The 17,304-nt window shown below is 43.1% G+C and overlaps 1 protein-coding gene across 1 annotated transcript; it reads right to left on the minus strand.

Moving 5' to 3' along the window:
• Positions 1-12,502: 12,502 nt before the first annotated feature.
• LOC124549332 lies at positions 12,503-13,615 on the minus strand. The gene has a single exon (XM_047125240.1). It carries the CDS (start codon positions 13,613-13,615, stop codon positions 12,503-12,505), a length of 1,113 nt encoding a protein of 370 aa, XP_046981196.1.
• Positions 13,616-17,304: the final 3,689 nt, after the last annotated feature.

Below are 17,304 nucleotides of genomic sequence, written 5' to 3' on the forward strand. Positions count from 1 at the left end.
ATTCCATCGCATCCGTTAGATGCATCCCCGAGTTGAACACCAGTATGGGCATGGAAATGCGGAGTTTTCGACATGTCTTTCAGCTTGTTTTAGATTTGTTTGAGGTGATAAAGAGAGTCACGAGTACATTTCATTTCGTAGGAAAAAATATAAAATCTCGTCAACCTCTTAATTCTTAGACACTGGGCACTACTATCTCAGTCAGAAAGAAGACGCCGTGGCCATCCAGACATTCACCTGCAATGATTTAGGAAACGAAGAATCACGTAAAGCAAGTGATTTGAAACTAGATACATCCGAAATGGGCGTGCGATTTATTTTGAGTACTTCCGCCCAGAATATAAAATGGCTAGATGTTATTTTATGTATATACACTATGTGATAAAAAGTATCCGGAAACACGCAAAAACATACGTTTTTCATATGAGGTGCGTTGTGCTGCCACCTACTGCCAGGTACTCCATATCATTAGACATCGTGAGAGAGAGAGAGAGCTCGGGGAACTCACGGACTTCGGACGTGGTCAGGTGATTGGGTGTCACTTGTGTCATACGTCTGTACGAGGGATTTCCACACTGCTAAACATCCCTAGGTCCACTATTTGCGATGTGATAGTGAATTGGAAACGTGAAGGGACATGTACAGCACAAAAGCGTACAGGCCGATCTCATCTGTTGACTGACAGAGACTGCCAACAGTTGAAGAGGGTCGTAATGTGCAGTGGGCAGACATCTATCCAGACCATCACACACGAATACGAAACTACATCAGGAACCACTGCATGTACTATGACAGTTAGGTGGGATGGGACAAAATTTGAATTTCGTGGTCAAGTGGCTGTTCATAAACCACACATCACACCGGTAAACGCCAAGCGACGCCTCGCTTGGAGTAAGGAGCGTAAACAATGGACGATTGAACAGTGGAAAAACTTTGGGCGGAGTGACGAATCACGGTACACACTGTGGCGATCCGATGGCAGGGTGTGGGTATGGCGAATGCCCGGTGAACGTCATCTGCCAGCGTGTGTAGTGCCAACAGTAAAATTCGGAGGCGGTGGTGTTATGGTGTGGTCGTGTTTTTAATGGTGGGGTCTTTCACCCCTTGTTGTCTTGCTCCGCACTATCACAGCACAGACTTACACTGATGTTTTAAGCACCTTCTTGCTTCGCACTGCTGAAGAGCAATTGGCCGGCCGCTGTGGTCGAGCGCTTCTAGTCTGGAGCCGCGCGACCGCTACGTTCGCAGGTTCGAATGCTGCCTCGGGCAAGGATGTGAGTGCTGTTCTTAGGTTAGTTAGATTTGAGGAGTTCTAAGCTCTAGGGGACTGATGACCTCAGATGTTAAGTCCCAAAGTGCTCAGAGCCATTTGAACCATTTTTTAAGAGCAATACGGGGATGGCGACTGCAACTATCAACACGATCCAGTACCTGTTCATAATGCACGGTCTGTGGCAGAGTGGTTACACGACAATAACATCTCTGTAATGGAGTGGCTTGCACAGAGTCCTGACCTGAATACTCTAGTACACCTTTGGGATGTTTTGGAACGCCGACTTCGTGCCAAGCCTGACAGGCTTCTGACGGATCTCACGCGGACTGGCATAACTTCACCTCTTGCCTCAACCTCTTCTCCCGGAGGAGAACTTGCTCACTGCGTCTTCACTGTATATTTCGTGTAAGCTGGGGGTGCAACAGCGACGGCTAGTGCGCCATACTGTACGCGCGTCGGTTGTCGCTGCACCTCAGTATGCGAAGAAATATAGTTTCAGTTTGATTATTCCATTATGTTGTATACTGTAACTACTTTTTTCACGAAACGATATAGCTTTTCTGGCCTATTTTTATTTTCTGACTGTGCTAGATGTACAGTTGTTGGCCGAATGTTTCAGAAAAGATTTTATACTCAGCTTTGTTTCTGCGTTACGTATAAAACTTCATTTCAGATTGCCTGAGTTTGTACTATTGGTGTATTTTGTGCTTCGCAATATTTGACAGCATGATGCTTGTACCTTATTTCTGATGTGTTGAAGCTGTTTATTCGCACAGATGAGTATATGCTTATTTGCAAATCTAAAGTGGTTTTTGTTCGTCACATCTAGTGTAATTTTCCTATCGTTTAATAACATAATTTCATTTCCAGTTTCTTCTTTTTTAAGAAAATGTTAAGACAAAATGTATCTCTTTGAAAATTTTAGTAACGCATGTTCACTGGCAATTTTAGTACCATATGCGATGTTTTCCACTAAGACTCGTTTCTTAGCTTTTTATCATACATTGGTTTCCAGAATTAAAGCAACAAACCGCTGTTTCTCCGTTATGTGTCCAATTCACGATGTAATCATACAAACTGTCAAACAGATGTCCGTACGATCGTGTTCTGCCCGGAAGATGGCATTCCGGTCAACGGACAACCATGCCAGCAATGACGTCAGGACACCTATGAAATGGGGCGCGACGTGTAGATGACCAGGATGGTGCGTCCCGGGCAACGTACTTCAAGAAAATGACGGCGAAAAGTCTACACATACGACGACCGTATTGGATCTGCGATCTCTCACGGTCACAACCGACAGCAGCGACAACAAAACAAAAATGGCATTTTTAAAAGCCAACTGACAAGGCACTTTGGCCCCAAATGAAATATCTTGCAAATCAATGTAGAAGGAATCTCCAGAGACAAATGCGAATACCTAAGCAGACTGGCAACTGATAATACCATCGACGTAATGGCTCTTCGAGGAACTCACCACCCATCAGAAGCTCCTGAAGCAAGAATTTATATTAAAGAATATAAGCTGATAACACACATACCATCTACTAACCGTGGGTCAGCTGTGTATAGCAGCAACGGTCTCAGTCTCTATAGAATAATTGAACAAGAACAGCAACATGACGTTGAAACAATAGCCATCGAAGTTAACGGTGTAACTATCATGACTACTTACAAACCACCCAAAACAACCTGGGTAAATTCTGTATTTACCACCTTCCCTCACCCTTGCATATATGTAGGAGACTTTAACAGCCGTCACACCAATTGGGGATACAGCAACACTGATGAAAACGGTGAAAAGCTAGCCTAGTGGGTAGAAAAAAAAGATATATATGTGAACTATGATGCCAAGGACCTGAAAACATTCCGATCCGCAAGATGGAACACTAACACTAACACAGACTTGTGTATGTTCAGCAAGATACTAATGACGTCCCTCTACCCCATACAAAGAAAGTATTAAACAGTCAAGACAGGCCGACGTTAGTCACCCTGGGTATAGAATTCTCCCTAGCAAACACCATCAGGAAGCCACGATGGAACTAAAAAAGCAAACTGGCCGCAGTATACCAAAGAAAGCGAAGACAATATTTGATGGCTCAGACCTAAAGTAGAAAACTATAAACGATTTATCGGGATGATAATCAGTGCTACTGAGAGAAACATACCTCGAGGCTATCATAAGGAATATGTAGCTTGCTGGAATTAAGTAACTGAAAAGCTACACCAAGATCACAGAGAGAGCGCTGATAACGAAAAGTGAAAACAACCACTAGAATCATTAAACCAAAAACGGAAACAAGGATGAAACACATTAACATCAGAGCTGAACTTTACCACTCCAGCAGAAAGGCATGATCACTACTAACGAAATCGGGCTCCGCTTCTTCTAAAACCATTAGTGAACCAACCGATCGGGCCTCACAGATATCGCAGCACATTAAACAACGAGCTGAAAATGTGCCTTTGGACCGAACAGCTGCAGATGAAGTAAAGAAAGAGTTAGACGAAATTGTCAAAAATCTGCAACCTCACCCCGATTACTTGAACACCTTCGCAGAGTTGGAAATGAAAGAAGCGGTTAGGAACCTCAAAAATAGGAAAGCCGCTGGCACGGAAGGGGTCTTACCAGAATGCGTCAAACACCCAAGGAAGAACAGCACAACTCGGCTAAAAGCTTCTTACAACAACGTCCTCAACGCCGGGAAGATCCCACAACATTTTAAAATAGCTCACACTACAGTAATACTCAAACCAGGTAAACCACCCAAAGATCTAATAAGCTATCACCCAGTATCATTACTGAGCGTAAGCTACAAAATGCTGGAACGACTCATATACAACCGTATCTATAAGGCTATAGATGAAGTGATACCACCATTCCAGGCAGACTTCCGCAATAATCGTAGCTGCTGCGACCAAGTACTGGCTTTGACATCATAAAAAGAAGCTGACTTTCAAAGAGGACTGAAAACATCAGTGGCATTCGTAGACTTAACAGCAGCCTACGATACTATTTGGCTGTATGGACTCATGCTGAAACCGAAGAAAGCGATACCATGCCTTCGGCTCACGACTCTCCTAAAGAACATGCTCACCAATCGCAACTTTAAAGTGACAAGCGGAATAGACGTCAGTAACTCTTTTAAGATCAAGAATGATCTACCTCAAAGTTCAGTCCTAGCACCACTACTATTCAACCTCTACACCAGCGAAATGCCTTACACAGTGATCAAAAAATTCGGACAGGCTGACGACCTGGCCATAGCAGTGCAAAGCAAATCTCTCGAACAAGGGGCAAAAACGTTAACCGATGATTTTGAAGTTCTTAACAAATACTACAGAAGATGGTGTCTGCACCCAAACCCTTCTAAGGCAGTTGTATGCGTTTTTCACCTCAACAATAAAGCCGCCAATGAAAGTTTGTCCCTGCTATTTGGCCAACAGAGGGTGAAACACAACTTCCATCCTAAATATTTGGGCGTAACGCCGGACAGGACCCTAATCTACAAAGAACACCTTAAAATGTTGTTCAGAAGGTCAAAACACGGAATATTATTATTAGGAAATTGTCCCGTGATTCCTGGGGTGCAGATGCATCAACTCTACGAACAGCAGCAACATAAATAGTTTACACCACTGCAGAATACTGTGCTCCTGTCTGTCAAAGAAATCATCATACCATCATGGTAGAAGTGTAGCTCCACGATACCATGCGTATTATCACTGGGAGCTTAAAATCTACCCTAATACCATGGCTCTCCATCATCGCCAACATAGCACCACCAAAACTAAGACGGCAAAAAACATCTATTAAAGAATGGAAACAATTAATACTAACAGATGACGCAAAATGCTTACCTATTCAAGACGTCATTAGAAATTTACCAAATCACCGACTGAAGTCACGAAATCTGATATGGAATAACAGCTACATAAGAGGAGAGGATAGCTTCAACCATACACACGCTTGGAAAATGGAATCCCGAAGATCAGGGCAGTGCCGTCCACGTGTGACTTCAGAAGAGAGGACCGCTATTTAGCTGTATGAGCACCTCATTACCGCCTTAGTACTGCACGGCAACTTTGCATGTGAGTTCGCAGCATCCCCTGGACGTGTTGTATCGAGGCAAACGGTGTGCAGAAGGCTTCGGCAGACTGGCCTTTACTGTCGGAGACATGCTATACGGCTACCTCTGACGCGTCTTCACAGAATGGAACATCTAAAACGCCACCTGGGCTGTCGAACAGTAGGTCACTGTTGTTTTCACACGCGAGTCCCGATTTAGTCTGGAGAGTGATTCTCGATGGATTATCATCTGGAGGGAACGTGGAACACGATTTCGTGGCCCAAACATTGTGGAAAGAGACCGAGATCGAAGAGGATCCCTAAAGGTGTCGGCAGGGATTATGTTTACCTGTCGAACTCCTCTTCATGAAATTATGTGGGTGAATCGGCAAGATTTGAATCACCTAGAGCATATCTGGGATGCACCACACTCAAAATATTGCAAGCAGATTGGGCGTTACTGCCTCAATATGAGCCTGATGACATCGTTCACAGCGTGCCCCGTCGTTGTGAGTCCTGTATTGCTGCCACAGGTGGTCAAACCCCATACTGAGCACATTAACAAGATGTCGGAATGTGTGCGCAGATCCGTTAATCTGAAAAAAAACGAAGAACATTTTTGTCTACCGGTACGCATGTTCCAGTTGTTTACGTTCTGTACTTTTACATTTTCTCCTTTACTATTATATCTCCTGTTTGTACTGTTTTGTCGCAAAATAAACGCATGCCTGCAAAATTTCCTTTTGTTGCTTTAATTTTGGACACCAGTGTACTTTTACAAAGATTGTAAGTCTCTAAGGTTAGATGACTTGTTAGGATTCAAGTACTTTGCCGTATGTTTCAAAATATCATGAACTCAGTGCTCCACCATGTGGAGGCGTCAGAACGTACCCTTTTTGCGGAATTCCTTACATACTACCTCATAGGTATGAATTGATAAAAATATTGGTCTTAGCATCAATGATAATCATAGGTTTACCTGTAACTTCGCCAACCATATTTGACGGTAATGGAATGACGAAAAGATTTCATTTGCTAAGCGAAAAATTAAAAATTCGATGAATCTGAATTACATAAAAGGTCAATATCTAGAAACAGTGCCAAGATATTTTAATTTGTTACAAAACGTTGTAATTGCAGTTTCATTATAGCATCAATTACTCGGTTCTATAGCGGTTTCTAACGTGACAAATATCCAACCGTTTGTTATAGGTTATGGCATTTTTGACCCTTATTCTGTTCGAGGCATTGAAGTTCCAGGTACATCAGCCTAGTCTTCAAAAGTGGTTCAAATGGCTCTGAGCACTATGGGACTTCACTTCTGTGGTCATCAGTCCCCTAGATCTTAGAACTACTTAAACCTAACTAACCTAAGGACATCACACACATCCATGCCCGAGGCAGGATTCGAACCTGCGACCGTAGCAGTCCCGCCGTTCCGGACTGCGCGCCTAGAAACACTAGACCACCGCGGTCGGCAGCCTAGTCTTCCAGTGGTGTTCACGTTTACTTTCAGTTTTCGACATACATACAAAACATGAATTGCCAAAAGCTGTAAGCCTGTGTTACCCAATCTCTAACTCGAGTTGCTCATTCCCGATTTTTCATTTCTCGTCATTACTGTTATTATGAACCGCTTTCAGCACATTAAATTACTAATTTCTTCAATATACCTCAGAAAATAGGTAATAAGGTCCTTTGCTTTACAAATGGCTTAAGTTCACGAATTTTATGAAGGCATTTTATAGATAACTTCCCATTAGGACAGCTCTGATGTTACCTTCACCTTCATGATGGTCCTACTTGGTTCCTTTCTATACTTCCCAGCTGTGCAGAAAAAGTTTCTAATATTGTGTGAGTGTGCTGTACGACAGGACAGGAACAATCATAGGGTTTAGCCTACGAGGGCTTCACAGAGCTACAACGTGCATCGTTATCTGATGTTTAGTATTATACGCTTTCAGGAATATAATCTGATCGTACTGTGGCAAGTATAAGAGTGATACTATAGTGTGCTGAGACCTCAAGAAGGGAAGTATGTCCCAGACTAGCAAACATATACCAGTGCATATGACTTACCTCGCGCCACAGGATAGTAGCGTTTGAAATGCGTGCGCCAAGTCGAACGCGGAACTGCAGATCAATGATGGCTTACCCAGTGAACCGTAAATGTTACACCATGGCGTTATGTTGAAACCAACAACTCGATCAGCTGCTGGGTGTACATTGGTTGCCGGTGGTTTATGAAGGTAATGTTTTAGTAGTGTTTTCAGTACAGAGTTCTTTACTGTTTGTGAATGATGTTCAGAATTTCATTGTAACGAAAGTATATCAAAGGAAGTAGTATTTAGTTCTACAGTCGGTCCGCCGGCCGTTGCGGCCGAGCGGTTCTAGGCGCTACAGTCTGGAACCGCGTGACCGCTACGGTCGCAGGTTCGAATCCTGCCTCGGGCATGGATGTGTGTGATGTCCTTAGGTTAGTTACGTTTAAGTAGTTCTAGGGGAATGATGACCTCAGAAGTTAAGTCCCATAGTGCTCAGAGCCATTTTTGAACAATTAAAAATTTGTTAGCAAAATCAACAGCTTCTTCACAAGCTTTTTGGTTTTTGATTAGTGTGAACAATACTAATATCACAGTCTTTATGAAGAGCACGTGCTACAATGGGAAGAACAAAACAAAGACGATCAACAAGTTCTGTTATAAGTTAGGTCAATAAAGAAGATAGCAGCTGCTCCGTAGAAATAGGAGGGACTGCCTCGGCTGTAGGAGCATTTGCCGTCAGCTTTTAATAGTTTCTAACAACGAGAATAGGAAGAATTTTATGGAATATTGCTGTCTTTCTTGGTTGTTGCCATTGAAGGTCAAATCTTCTTAGTTAGGCAGCCTCATGTTCCTCTTCAGTTTTTTCTTATACAATCGACATTTCCACCCCTCTGTTGGGATCATCTCCAGAATGTTCAGGTGTCCCGGGTCACACTGAACACTGTCAAAGACGAGTTTCGCACTCACTTATAAAATGGATTTCCCACGCTTTTTTCGAAGAGGTGGGGTTCTAGGGTCAATTTGTTCCAACTGCTATTAGTCAGCCGTCATCATTGTATAGGCAGCCAACATACACTTTGTTACATCCACAGGTAACTTCATAGATTCCCCTAGTGCCGAGGTGATCAGGATGGAAAAGTCTCACTTTGCTCCGACTGAAAATCGTGCGCTTCACAACACTTTTTCGATATATTTTGATATGCAGTCCGTAACTCTAAAACAAACAGTGATCTAGCAAAGTGAAAACGCGGTTCCTCGTCCATCTTACTGTCACAATTAATACCACTTCGTTTGAAAACCTTATCTATGGACTAACCATCCTATCAGTTGTTCTTCAGTGTCTCCTTTAAGAAATTCAACTCCGACACCAAGCTTTTATTGTTGTTGATAACAAAGGCACAGAAAGATAATGTGTTGAGCATTGCTTGCGCCTGCGGGTGTATGGTGGTGCGAAGAGGCATCTAAATACCTGTTTGCGTTTGTTAGCTTTCTAGACGCTTTGCGTCCTAGAGGACTGTCAAACCTTCTATGGACTAACACTTCTAGGAACGGGAGACAAACGTCACTCTAAGTCTGCTGATTTTGGGATGAATATCATTTAAGTTATTGTGGAAAATATGAATCTCTTCTTTACTTGCGGCCATATAACAAACGTGTCATCCACATAGCGGAACAAACAAGGAGGCGTTGGTGGTACATTACTAAATGCCTGTTACTCAAAATATTCAATAAAAAGTCATCTGCTCTTAGCAACAGAGGTAAACCCATAGCAGCACCATCAAATTGTTCATAAAATTCTCCTTTATATTTAAAAAAGTTCAATCGTAAGCATATAATGCATGGATATGAGAAGCTGGAAGAAGTGCAGAAGAGAGTATTAAACAGCACGAAAGCAACGCGCAGTTGTAACAAGGTGTCAAATCGGCGGTAACGGAAATTCAGAAGAACTGCTCCCACGATATATGTTTCAACCACGTATGCGTGATGGCCAAGTAAAGCAAAGTTTACAGAAGGAAGTCGGAGAACGGCTGAGACTACTAGGAACAAAAGTAATTTGAATAGATAAGACGGCTGTAGGCTTCCTGCTTCGTGGCTTCCCGCCATCAAGGAAGTAAATAACGCGGATACAGTGCGCAAGCAACACAGGCAGTTACGAGGATGCCACGTCTGCGGTACTTTGATAAAGATTTTCCTTCTCTTGCACTGCATATCTCGCTACGTATTCAATGACGATGGTCCTCTAATAGTAGCCCGAAAAAGGTCACTCAGTAACCCCACTTATTATTTTTATAATAAACTGGTCTCTGACAGTGTTCACCTAACCGAGGACACCAGAAGATACAGAAGAGCTACAAGGAGAAGGGTCGAGACTGAAGAGGGCTTACAACCTATAAGATATAACCTTCAGGAAGATTTTTGTAGTAATATAAACCTGGAAAAGGCACTGTACGGCTGCCAAAGCTGGAAACTCTTCAAGGATGATGTAAAATATCTAGAAACATTGGAAATTGGCAATCCAGTTGGACGGAAAGGAAGATAAATTCAGCGGTATTAAAAGCAAAAGGTGCACAAAAAAAACTTCTCAATACCGACGGTTGAAGATAATTGTCCCTCTTCGGACATATTATAAAGTATAATTCAAACTTTAAAACATTTTCGATGGTAAGATTTTCGGAAAGAATCATAGAATACTGGCACAGAGCATGGCACACCAAAACACAGAGCATGAGACACTAAAATTGCGAAGAAACGTACATGACAAAAGAGATGAACCGCTACAATGGCAAGGCAGATCCATTAGCAAACAACTGAATAACTCCAGGAAAGTTTCAACAGTTCCATTACAGGAACTCCTGAAATGTCCCTGAAGAAGAACAACTTAACGAATATTTTTCACGTTTTCAATAGTTTGTTCAAAAGTTAACGAGAAATGCCACAAAAAATGGCTCTGAGCACTATGGGACTTAACTTCTGAGGTCATCAGTCCCCTAGAACTTAGAACTACTTAAACCTAACTAACCTAAGGACATCACACACATCCATGCCCGAGGCAGGATTCGAACCTGCGACCGTAGCGGTCACGCGGTTCTAGGCTGTAGCGCCTAGAACCACTCGGCCACTCTGGCCAGCAGAGATGCCACAAATTCTTTTAGCGGTGTTACTACTATAGCACTATCTTCGTTTGAAAACACACGCAGACAGTTGGAAATATGCTACGTCGTTGCCTGAGATGATCGATTTGAGTGGTTGGAAGAAATTCAGTGAATATTAAAGTAGTTTGACGCCTAAGTAGGAAGAACTGAGTGTCCTAGGCAACGCTGGTCGATGACCCGTTGACCATATCTACATATAGGGTGCTACTAAGTATTTAATCGCTGTTAAGTTTCAGAATGAGATTTGTAACTGTACGCACCTACATGCATTTTCCCTTCAGAAAAGTAAAATACTTTTAAGAAATCGCAGAAATATCAAGGACTGCAGCATTTCACAATACTGCGACAACTGTCCTACTGAATAGATCTTGTACGTTTAGCAATTCGTGGCACTAAATGACAGCATCTGCTCCCTATTTCACTCGCAGCACTGTATCACGTAATCTCTCGCCACGTAGCTGCTCTCCCTAAGGAAGAGTAAATCGAAGACTGCCTCAAATATCATTGTATTTTCGCTTACCCAATCGCTATACAGTTTGTTCTACACGCAGAAGAAACAGTCTCTGGGACTGACACGCCATGAGGATACTTTGAAGAACTTGAAGATGCACAGAATAATTGAGGCATAGAGAACCATGAGAGTCCAAAGTACAGAAAAATTTTTTGAGAAAAATAAGGGTTTTTAAAAACCAAATATATAGACAAACTACATGTCTCAAGGGCCTGATCTTTTTTTTCTTTTTTTTTTAAATCAACATACGTCCTATGAAAAAATATTGTACGCACTTTATATTACGAAATATTAATTAAAATTTAAGATTATACTTATTGTGAATGCTAAACCACAAAATTTCCATGTATAGGCTAGTGACAATAGTGTCTTTTGGCTGTTGTAAATTTTGTAATTAATGTGAAACTAGAACCAGAACATAAAGGACAGTTACTAAATGCACTAAACACACAGTTATGACCGATTCCAACACTTCATTGTCCCCGTTATCATCATTTTCTTTAAACACATTTTGCGCCTTGAGGTTCAGATAAAACTACTGATGTACCTCGGATTACGAAGTATTACTACTACGTACGTAGTGTAGACACTAAATTATGTTGTCAACCCAAGATAACAATTAAACAGTGCAGAGCAACAACATTATCCTCTGTGCTTTGGACCCATGTGGAAATTAATCTGAAAATCTTGGGAGACACCTTTTTGTGAACGTTCGCATATATAATGTGGGACTACAGATATAGATAACGTTACTTCACCATAAGATCAAAAGATATCAGGAGCATACATACATGCCAGAATCTCAAAATCGATGACAGTATGTTTTAGGCTCTCGTAGTTCTCAGAGCCTCAATGTTTTTAAAATATGCATGTGCTTCCATTCACCATGTTTTCTTTACTCTTTGTCCTGCAATGTTCCAATATAATTTAGAATATTAGAAAAGAACATAAGTTTTCTGAGAAATCGTGGTTTAAGCGTTTTAGACTTTCATACTGAGCATTCAAAAGTCCGATTGTAGCCCAGAAACAACTAAGACTGAACAAAAGTGTGAAATTACCTGTGTTTGATATCGCATATGAGCAGGTTTTAAGTATCCCAATGATGTCAACTAATCAGCAGATTCATGTAAAATAAATGTCGCAAGTGGAATAAACGCATTGGACAGATTTACTGTTATTGATAGAAATAACTTTCAGACAGAGGTAGACTGTGTCAATCAAAAGCCAATCTAATCACTTAAAGCTCAGATGTACAAAGAAGGAATAAAAACGATACATTTCATATATGGTTTTCAATTTACAGGACTATGGACTATCCGGAATTCAGAGTTACAGATATATGAACAGTCTAGATTTCTTATTGGATTCACAATAAGTGCTGAGTAATGTGTTCGTCTGGTGTGGCTTCCACCTGATGTCGGCAGACAAAAGTATTTCCCATCTGAGAGGTTAGGTAAGCAGAGAGTTAACGCTGAGGCTGGGTGCGTCGGCCACGGAGTTCTTGAAGTCTGCGTACTCGCAACAGTACGAGTAGCCCTTCACCTGATCCGTGGCCTTCCAGGATATCCAGCTGATCTTGCTACATATGTCTGTGCATACATAATAGTCAGATCCGGGGTTCGCGATGTACGGATTGTTTACGCCCACGAACACAACGGCTGCGTTAGTGTTAGCGTTATACACGATTTTCCAGAAGATCTTCGGAACTGGAATGTACTTGCTGCCATCAGCGTAAAGGTACAGCTCCGTCTCGACGTTGTCGACGTTGGGCAGCGTCGTGATGCCTTGTGTACCCGTATAGATTTCGAGTTCGACCCGGTTGTTCGCAGCGTACGAACGTACATTGTTCTCCATAGTGTTCCAGTTGGCACCGTTGAAAGTTTGCCACTGCGGCGCAGCGTTCACATACAAGAACGTGGCGTACTCCTGCGCGCCGAGAATGAAATCAGACTTAGCAGTGAGGTGTCCCTTGGAAAGGAAGTAGTCGTTGGTCTCGGAAATGTACTTGGAGCCCAGCTCGCTGGACCCCAGCAGTGCGCCGACTGTCTGGATCTGCGTGGCGCGTTTGTACTGCTTATCCATGTCGATGTTGCCGTAGAAGCCGCCGTCCAGCCAGTCGGGCCGGTCGAAGCCGCTCTGCTTGCCGCCCATTTCGGCCACCATCGTGAAGTGGTCGTACACCGTGTTGTAGGACCGATCGTCGAAGCAGGCGTCGATGAGCGTGTAGAAGTCGGAGCCGACCTGGAAGCCCAGCTGGACCACCTGGTACTGGCCGCTGCCGCCACACGAGCCGCCTGTCTTCACGCCTGACGGCTTCGGCTGGGACCTGCATCTGAGATCAGCGAAGTCGTACGACTGCCCGTTGATGGAGAAGGTGGAACCAGAGACGCAGGAGGCCGTCGCTTGCGACTGCCCGGTGACCTGGAGGCTGTTGTCGGGACACGCGACGATGATCTGCTCGTTCTGGCCGAGCGAGATCACCCCCGAGGAGTCCGGCGTGACGAAGCCGTGCACGTCTTTGCTACCGCCGAGCTTCAGTAGCAGTGGCTGTGGGTCAGGCATCTTGGACCCGTTCACGTCCACCGAGCAACCTGCAAATTTGAATCAACAATTCACACTGATTGCGCTGAGACGTTAGTTTCGCAACAGACTGCAATAAGTAACACTGTCAAAATGTTTACACACAATAATTCACAAGTCCGAAATGTTATTAGCGATAAGTATGCATTTACTATAGATTAGTATCAGCCAGAGCAATAGTCTCCTGTTGTTTCATCTACAATTACAAAAAAGTTTATCCTGTGGAGAGAGAGAGGGAAATATGTTTAGATTACAAACATGTTATTCAATCCGTATATTGAGCAAACACTAAAGGAAACAAAAGAAAAATTCGGAGTAGGAATTAAAATCCATGGAGAAGAAATTAAAGCTTTGAGGCTCGCCGATGACATTGTAATTCTGTCAGAAACAGCAAAGGACCTGGAAGAGCAGCTGAACGGAATGGACAGTGTCTTGAAAGGAGGATATAAGATGAACATCATCAAAAGCAAAACGAGGATAATGGAATGCAGTCGAATTAAGTCGAGTGATGCTGAGGGAATTAGATTAGGAAATGAGACACTTAAAGTAGTAAAGGAGTTTTGCTATTTGGGGAGCAAAATAACTGAGGATGGTCGACGTACGAGAGGATACAAAATGTAGACTGGCAATGGCAAGGAAAGCGTTTCTGAAGAAGAGAAATTTGTTAACATTGAGTATAGATTTAAGTGTCAGGAAGTCGTTTATGAAAGTATTTGTATGGAGTGTAGACATGTATGGAAGTGAAACGTGGACGGTAAATAGTTTAGACAAAAAGAGAATAGAAGCTTTCGAAATGTGGTGCTACAGAAGAATGCTGAAGGTTAGATGGGTAGATCACATAACTAATGAGGAGGTATTGAATAGGATTGGGGAGAAGAGAAATTTGTGGCACAACTTGACTAGAAGAAGGGATCGCTTGGTAGGACATATTCTGAGGCATCAAAGGATCACCAATTTAGTATAGGAGGGCAGCGCGGAGGGTAAAAATCGTAGAGCGAGACCAAGAGATGAATACACTAAACAGATTCAGAGCGATGTAGGTTGCAGTAGGTACTAGAAGATGAAGAAGCTTGAACAGGATAGAGTAGCATGGAGAGCTGCATCAAACCAGTCTCTGGACTGAAGACCACAACAACAACATTCAAACAGAGAGTAATACACTGCTGACCTTTGCAGTTAAAACACTCTGAAAGACACAAAATGAAGAAATTTTAACTTACTGTACGTAAACAGCGTAGTAGGAAGAACACTTCATTATACTGGTTTGTGTCCCGGTGTCTGCAGAGTGCGAAATATAGTACACAGAGCTACCACGTCTGAGAGATAAAAAAAAAAAAAAGGCTCTGTTGTGATGTCTAAAAGATACGGCACACAGCCCTACAAAAAAATGAATCAAATGGCTCTGAGCACTATGGGACTTAACTTCTAAGGTCATCAGTCCCCTAGAACTTAGAACTACTTAAACCTAACTAACCTAAGGACATCACACACATCCATGCCCGAGGCAGGATTCGAACCTGCGCCGTAGCGGTCGCGCGGTTCCAGACTGTAGCGCCTTTAACCGCTTGGCCACCCCGGCCGGCCACAGCCCTACAGAGAAGAACGCCAGGTTGTCTAGTACTCAGGTGCAACAGAGTTAAAAACCACCATCCAGAGAGGACGCCACTCGACAAGGCCTACCTTTTGCTTCCACTATACGTTACTCAAACAGTCCTCAACAGGACATCTATCGGTGAAATATGGAAATAAGACAATGGATGGCTCCATTCAGTTTTGATAGTATCATCGAACAGTGTCAACAGTACCCCGAAACAGCAAAAGGACTGTGTCTGTGGTCGTCGCCAAGAAGAACAAGGTGTACATCACATAAGTTATTATTACTGATCACGGGATTCAGGACCAGATTCGGCTAATGACATATCAGTGCAAGCAAACATTTATTTATGTATCACAACACTTCACGTACATACTACAGTTAAGTAAAGTATGGCATCTACAAATAAATTATTGTGAATTGTCGCTATTCTATACTTTTTTCATTAATATTAGATCCGTGTTTGTCCCTGTGACGACGCTGGATAGCTACTCTATGCCAAGCAAGCCACCTTGTAACTGCAGCTGCTTTTGGTGACAAGGGGTTCTCTTCCTGTCCTATGTTTATGTTTGGCATGAAAAGCATTTGGTGAATACAACAGGCTCCATCCGAGCTGAGCATCGAGTTAAATTGAGCTTGAATGGCAAACTGGGGTACATTAATCCTTGGTGCTTCATCTCTGTACCAGAGGTTGTCATGCTAGCTGACAACTGACAACATGCTCGCCCTTCAGAAACCGATAGTCAGAAGTTATCAGTGGGTGTGAAATCTGGAGAATGTGCTGAGCAGGGCATCAATGCCTAAGTAGATCAGGACTGCACAGGTGACGTGCGGTCTTACAGTATCTTGTTGAAACATAACGTCACTGAGTCGAGGAGGATACGACACAGCCATCAGCTATAACATGCCAGATAATTATTGCCTGTGCTGTGACAAGGCCGTGTGCCTGCTCAACCAGTTGCCAACAATACACAAAGGCTATGGGGTCAATGGACCTCTCTGCAGACGACACACACGAGAGGGCCGCATTTCGCCCTGCCACCAGGCAGCAACCCAAGCGTCGCCAGACGTCGTTAGTCTCAATGACGTTTCCCCTCCGTCGGCCGTGTGAGCGAAAATACTACCAGCAGTATCCTGGTACACAGACAGTATTTGCGCTTGCACTCAGGCCACGTGGACCAATCCACCCTGAGCTTCCTGGGCGATGCATCAATTCAAAAAGCATCCCACAATCAGAATCTTTTTCTGGAGTCACCACTACGACGACGTCGCCGTCGGTGTCAACCGTCCCCCTGCAACTTGTAACTACAACAAAGAGACGTGATGCCCAAAGCAGCGACCAGCACTTGGACTCCGTAATAGTTCTCCTGTTATTCATTGATACTACATCGGACTTCAACTTCTGCATGTCCGTTGGGGTCGTAACATTTGTTGAGTCTCTCACGGATTTAACTTGGGCATATATTCTACAGACTTTGATAGTGGTGCGCTTAGTGATGGAAAAGTTCCGCAATTCAGTATGATGTGACAGCTTCAGCCTGTAAATATTCTCCTTGTTCCTCTGACCTTCAAGAAGGGATTTGTTTTCAGTCACTGTGCCTCACCAACTTCTGTCGTAGTCAGTTACAGGCCTTCAGCCATCTGTTGTTCCTGTTGTTCATCAAATATTCTAGAAGTTATTTGTTTTAAATTATTATGTTCGACTCTAATTACCCTCGGAGAAAGTTGTTTATTTGTGTACAATCAACTTCATACTCATTTTCTGCCTGGATGTTTCATATTGTGGTGCCTTCGGCGGACATATCAGCCGCTCTTCAAGTTACTGGCTATGCGAACCAGAGACGATCGTGATGTGTATCCCATGGCACCTCACACCGTTAACCAGGAGTTAGAACCGTACACTAATGACAAATGATATCTGGCAATTTCCCTTCTCGTCCGAGTTCCTATACATGGATACATCCTTGATGTCACTATACACAGAACAGGGACTCTTCTGAAAAGACGACTTTGAGCCACTTGTTTGTCCAGTATCGTGGCTGGGCTCACCAATGTCACGTCGAGGAAAGTTACCCCA

Source organism: Schistocerca americana, chromosome 1, assembly GCF_021461395.2.
Source record: "Schistocerca americana isolate TAMUIC-IGC-003095 chromosome 1, iqSchAmer2.1, whole genome shotgun sequence".
NCBI classification, from domain to species: domain Eukaryota; kingdom Metazoa; phylum Arthropoda; class Insecta; order Orthoptera; family Acrididae; genus Schistocerca; species Schistocerca americana.

What these genes read in the sequence shown, in the direction of transcription:
- LOC124549332 (XM_047125240.1), bottom strand. Translation starts at nt 13,615, where the DNA reads ATGCCTGACCCACAGCCACTGCTACTGAAGCTCGGCGGTAGCAAAGAC.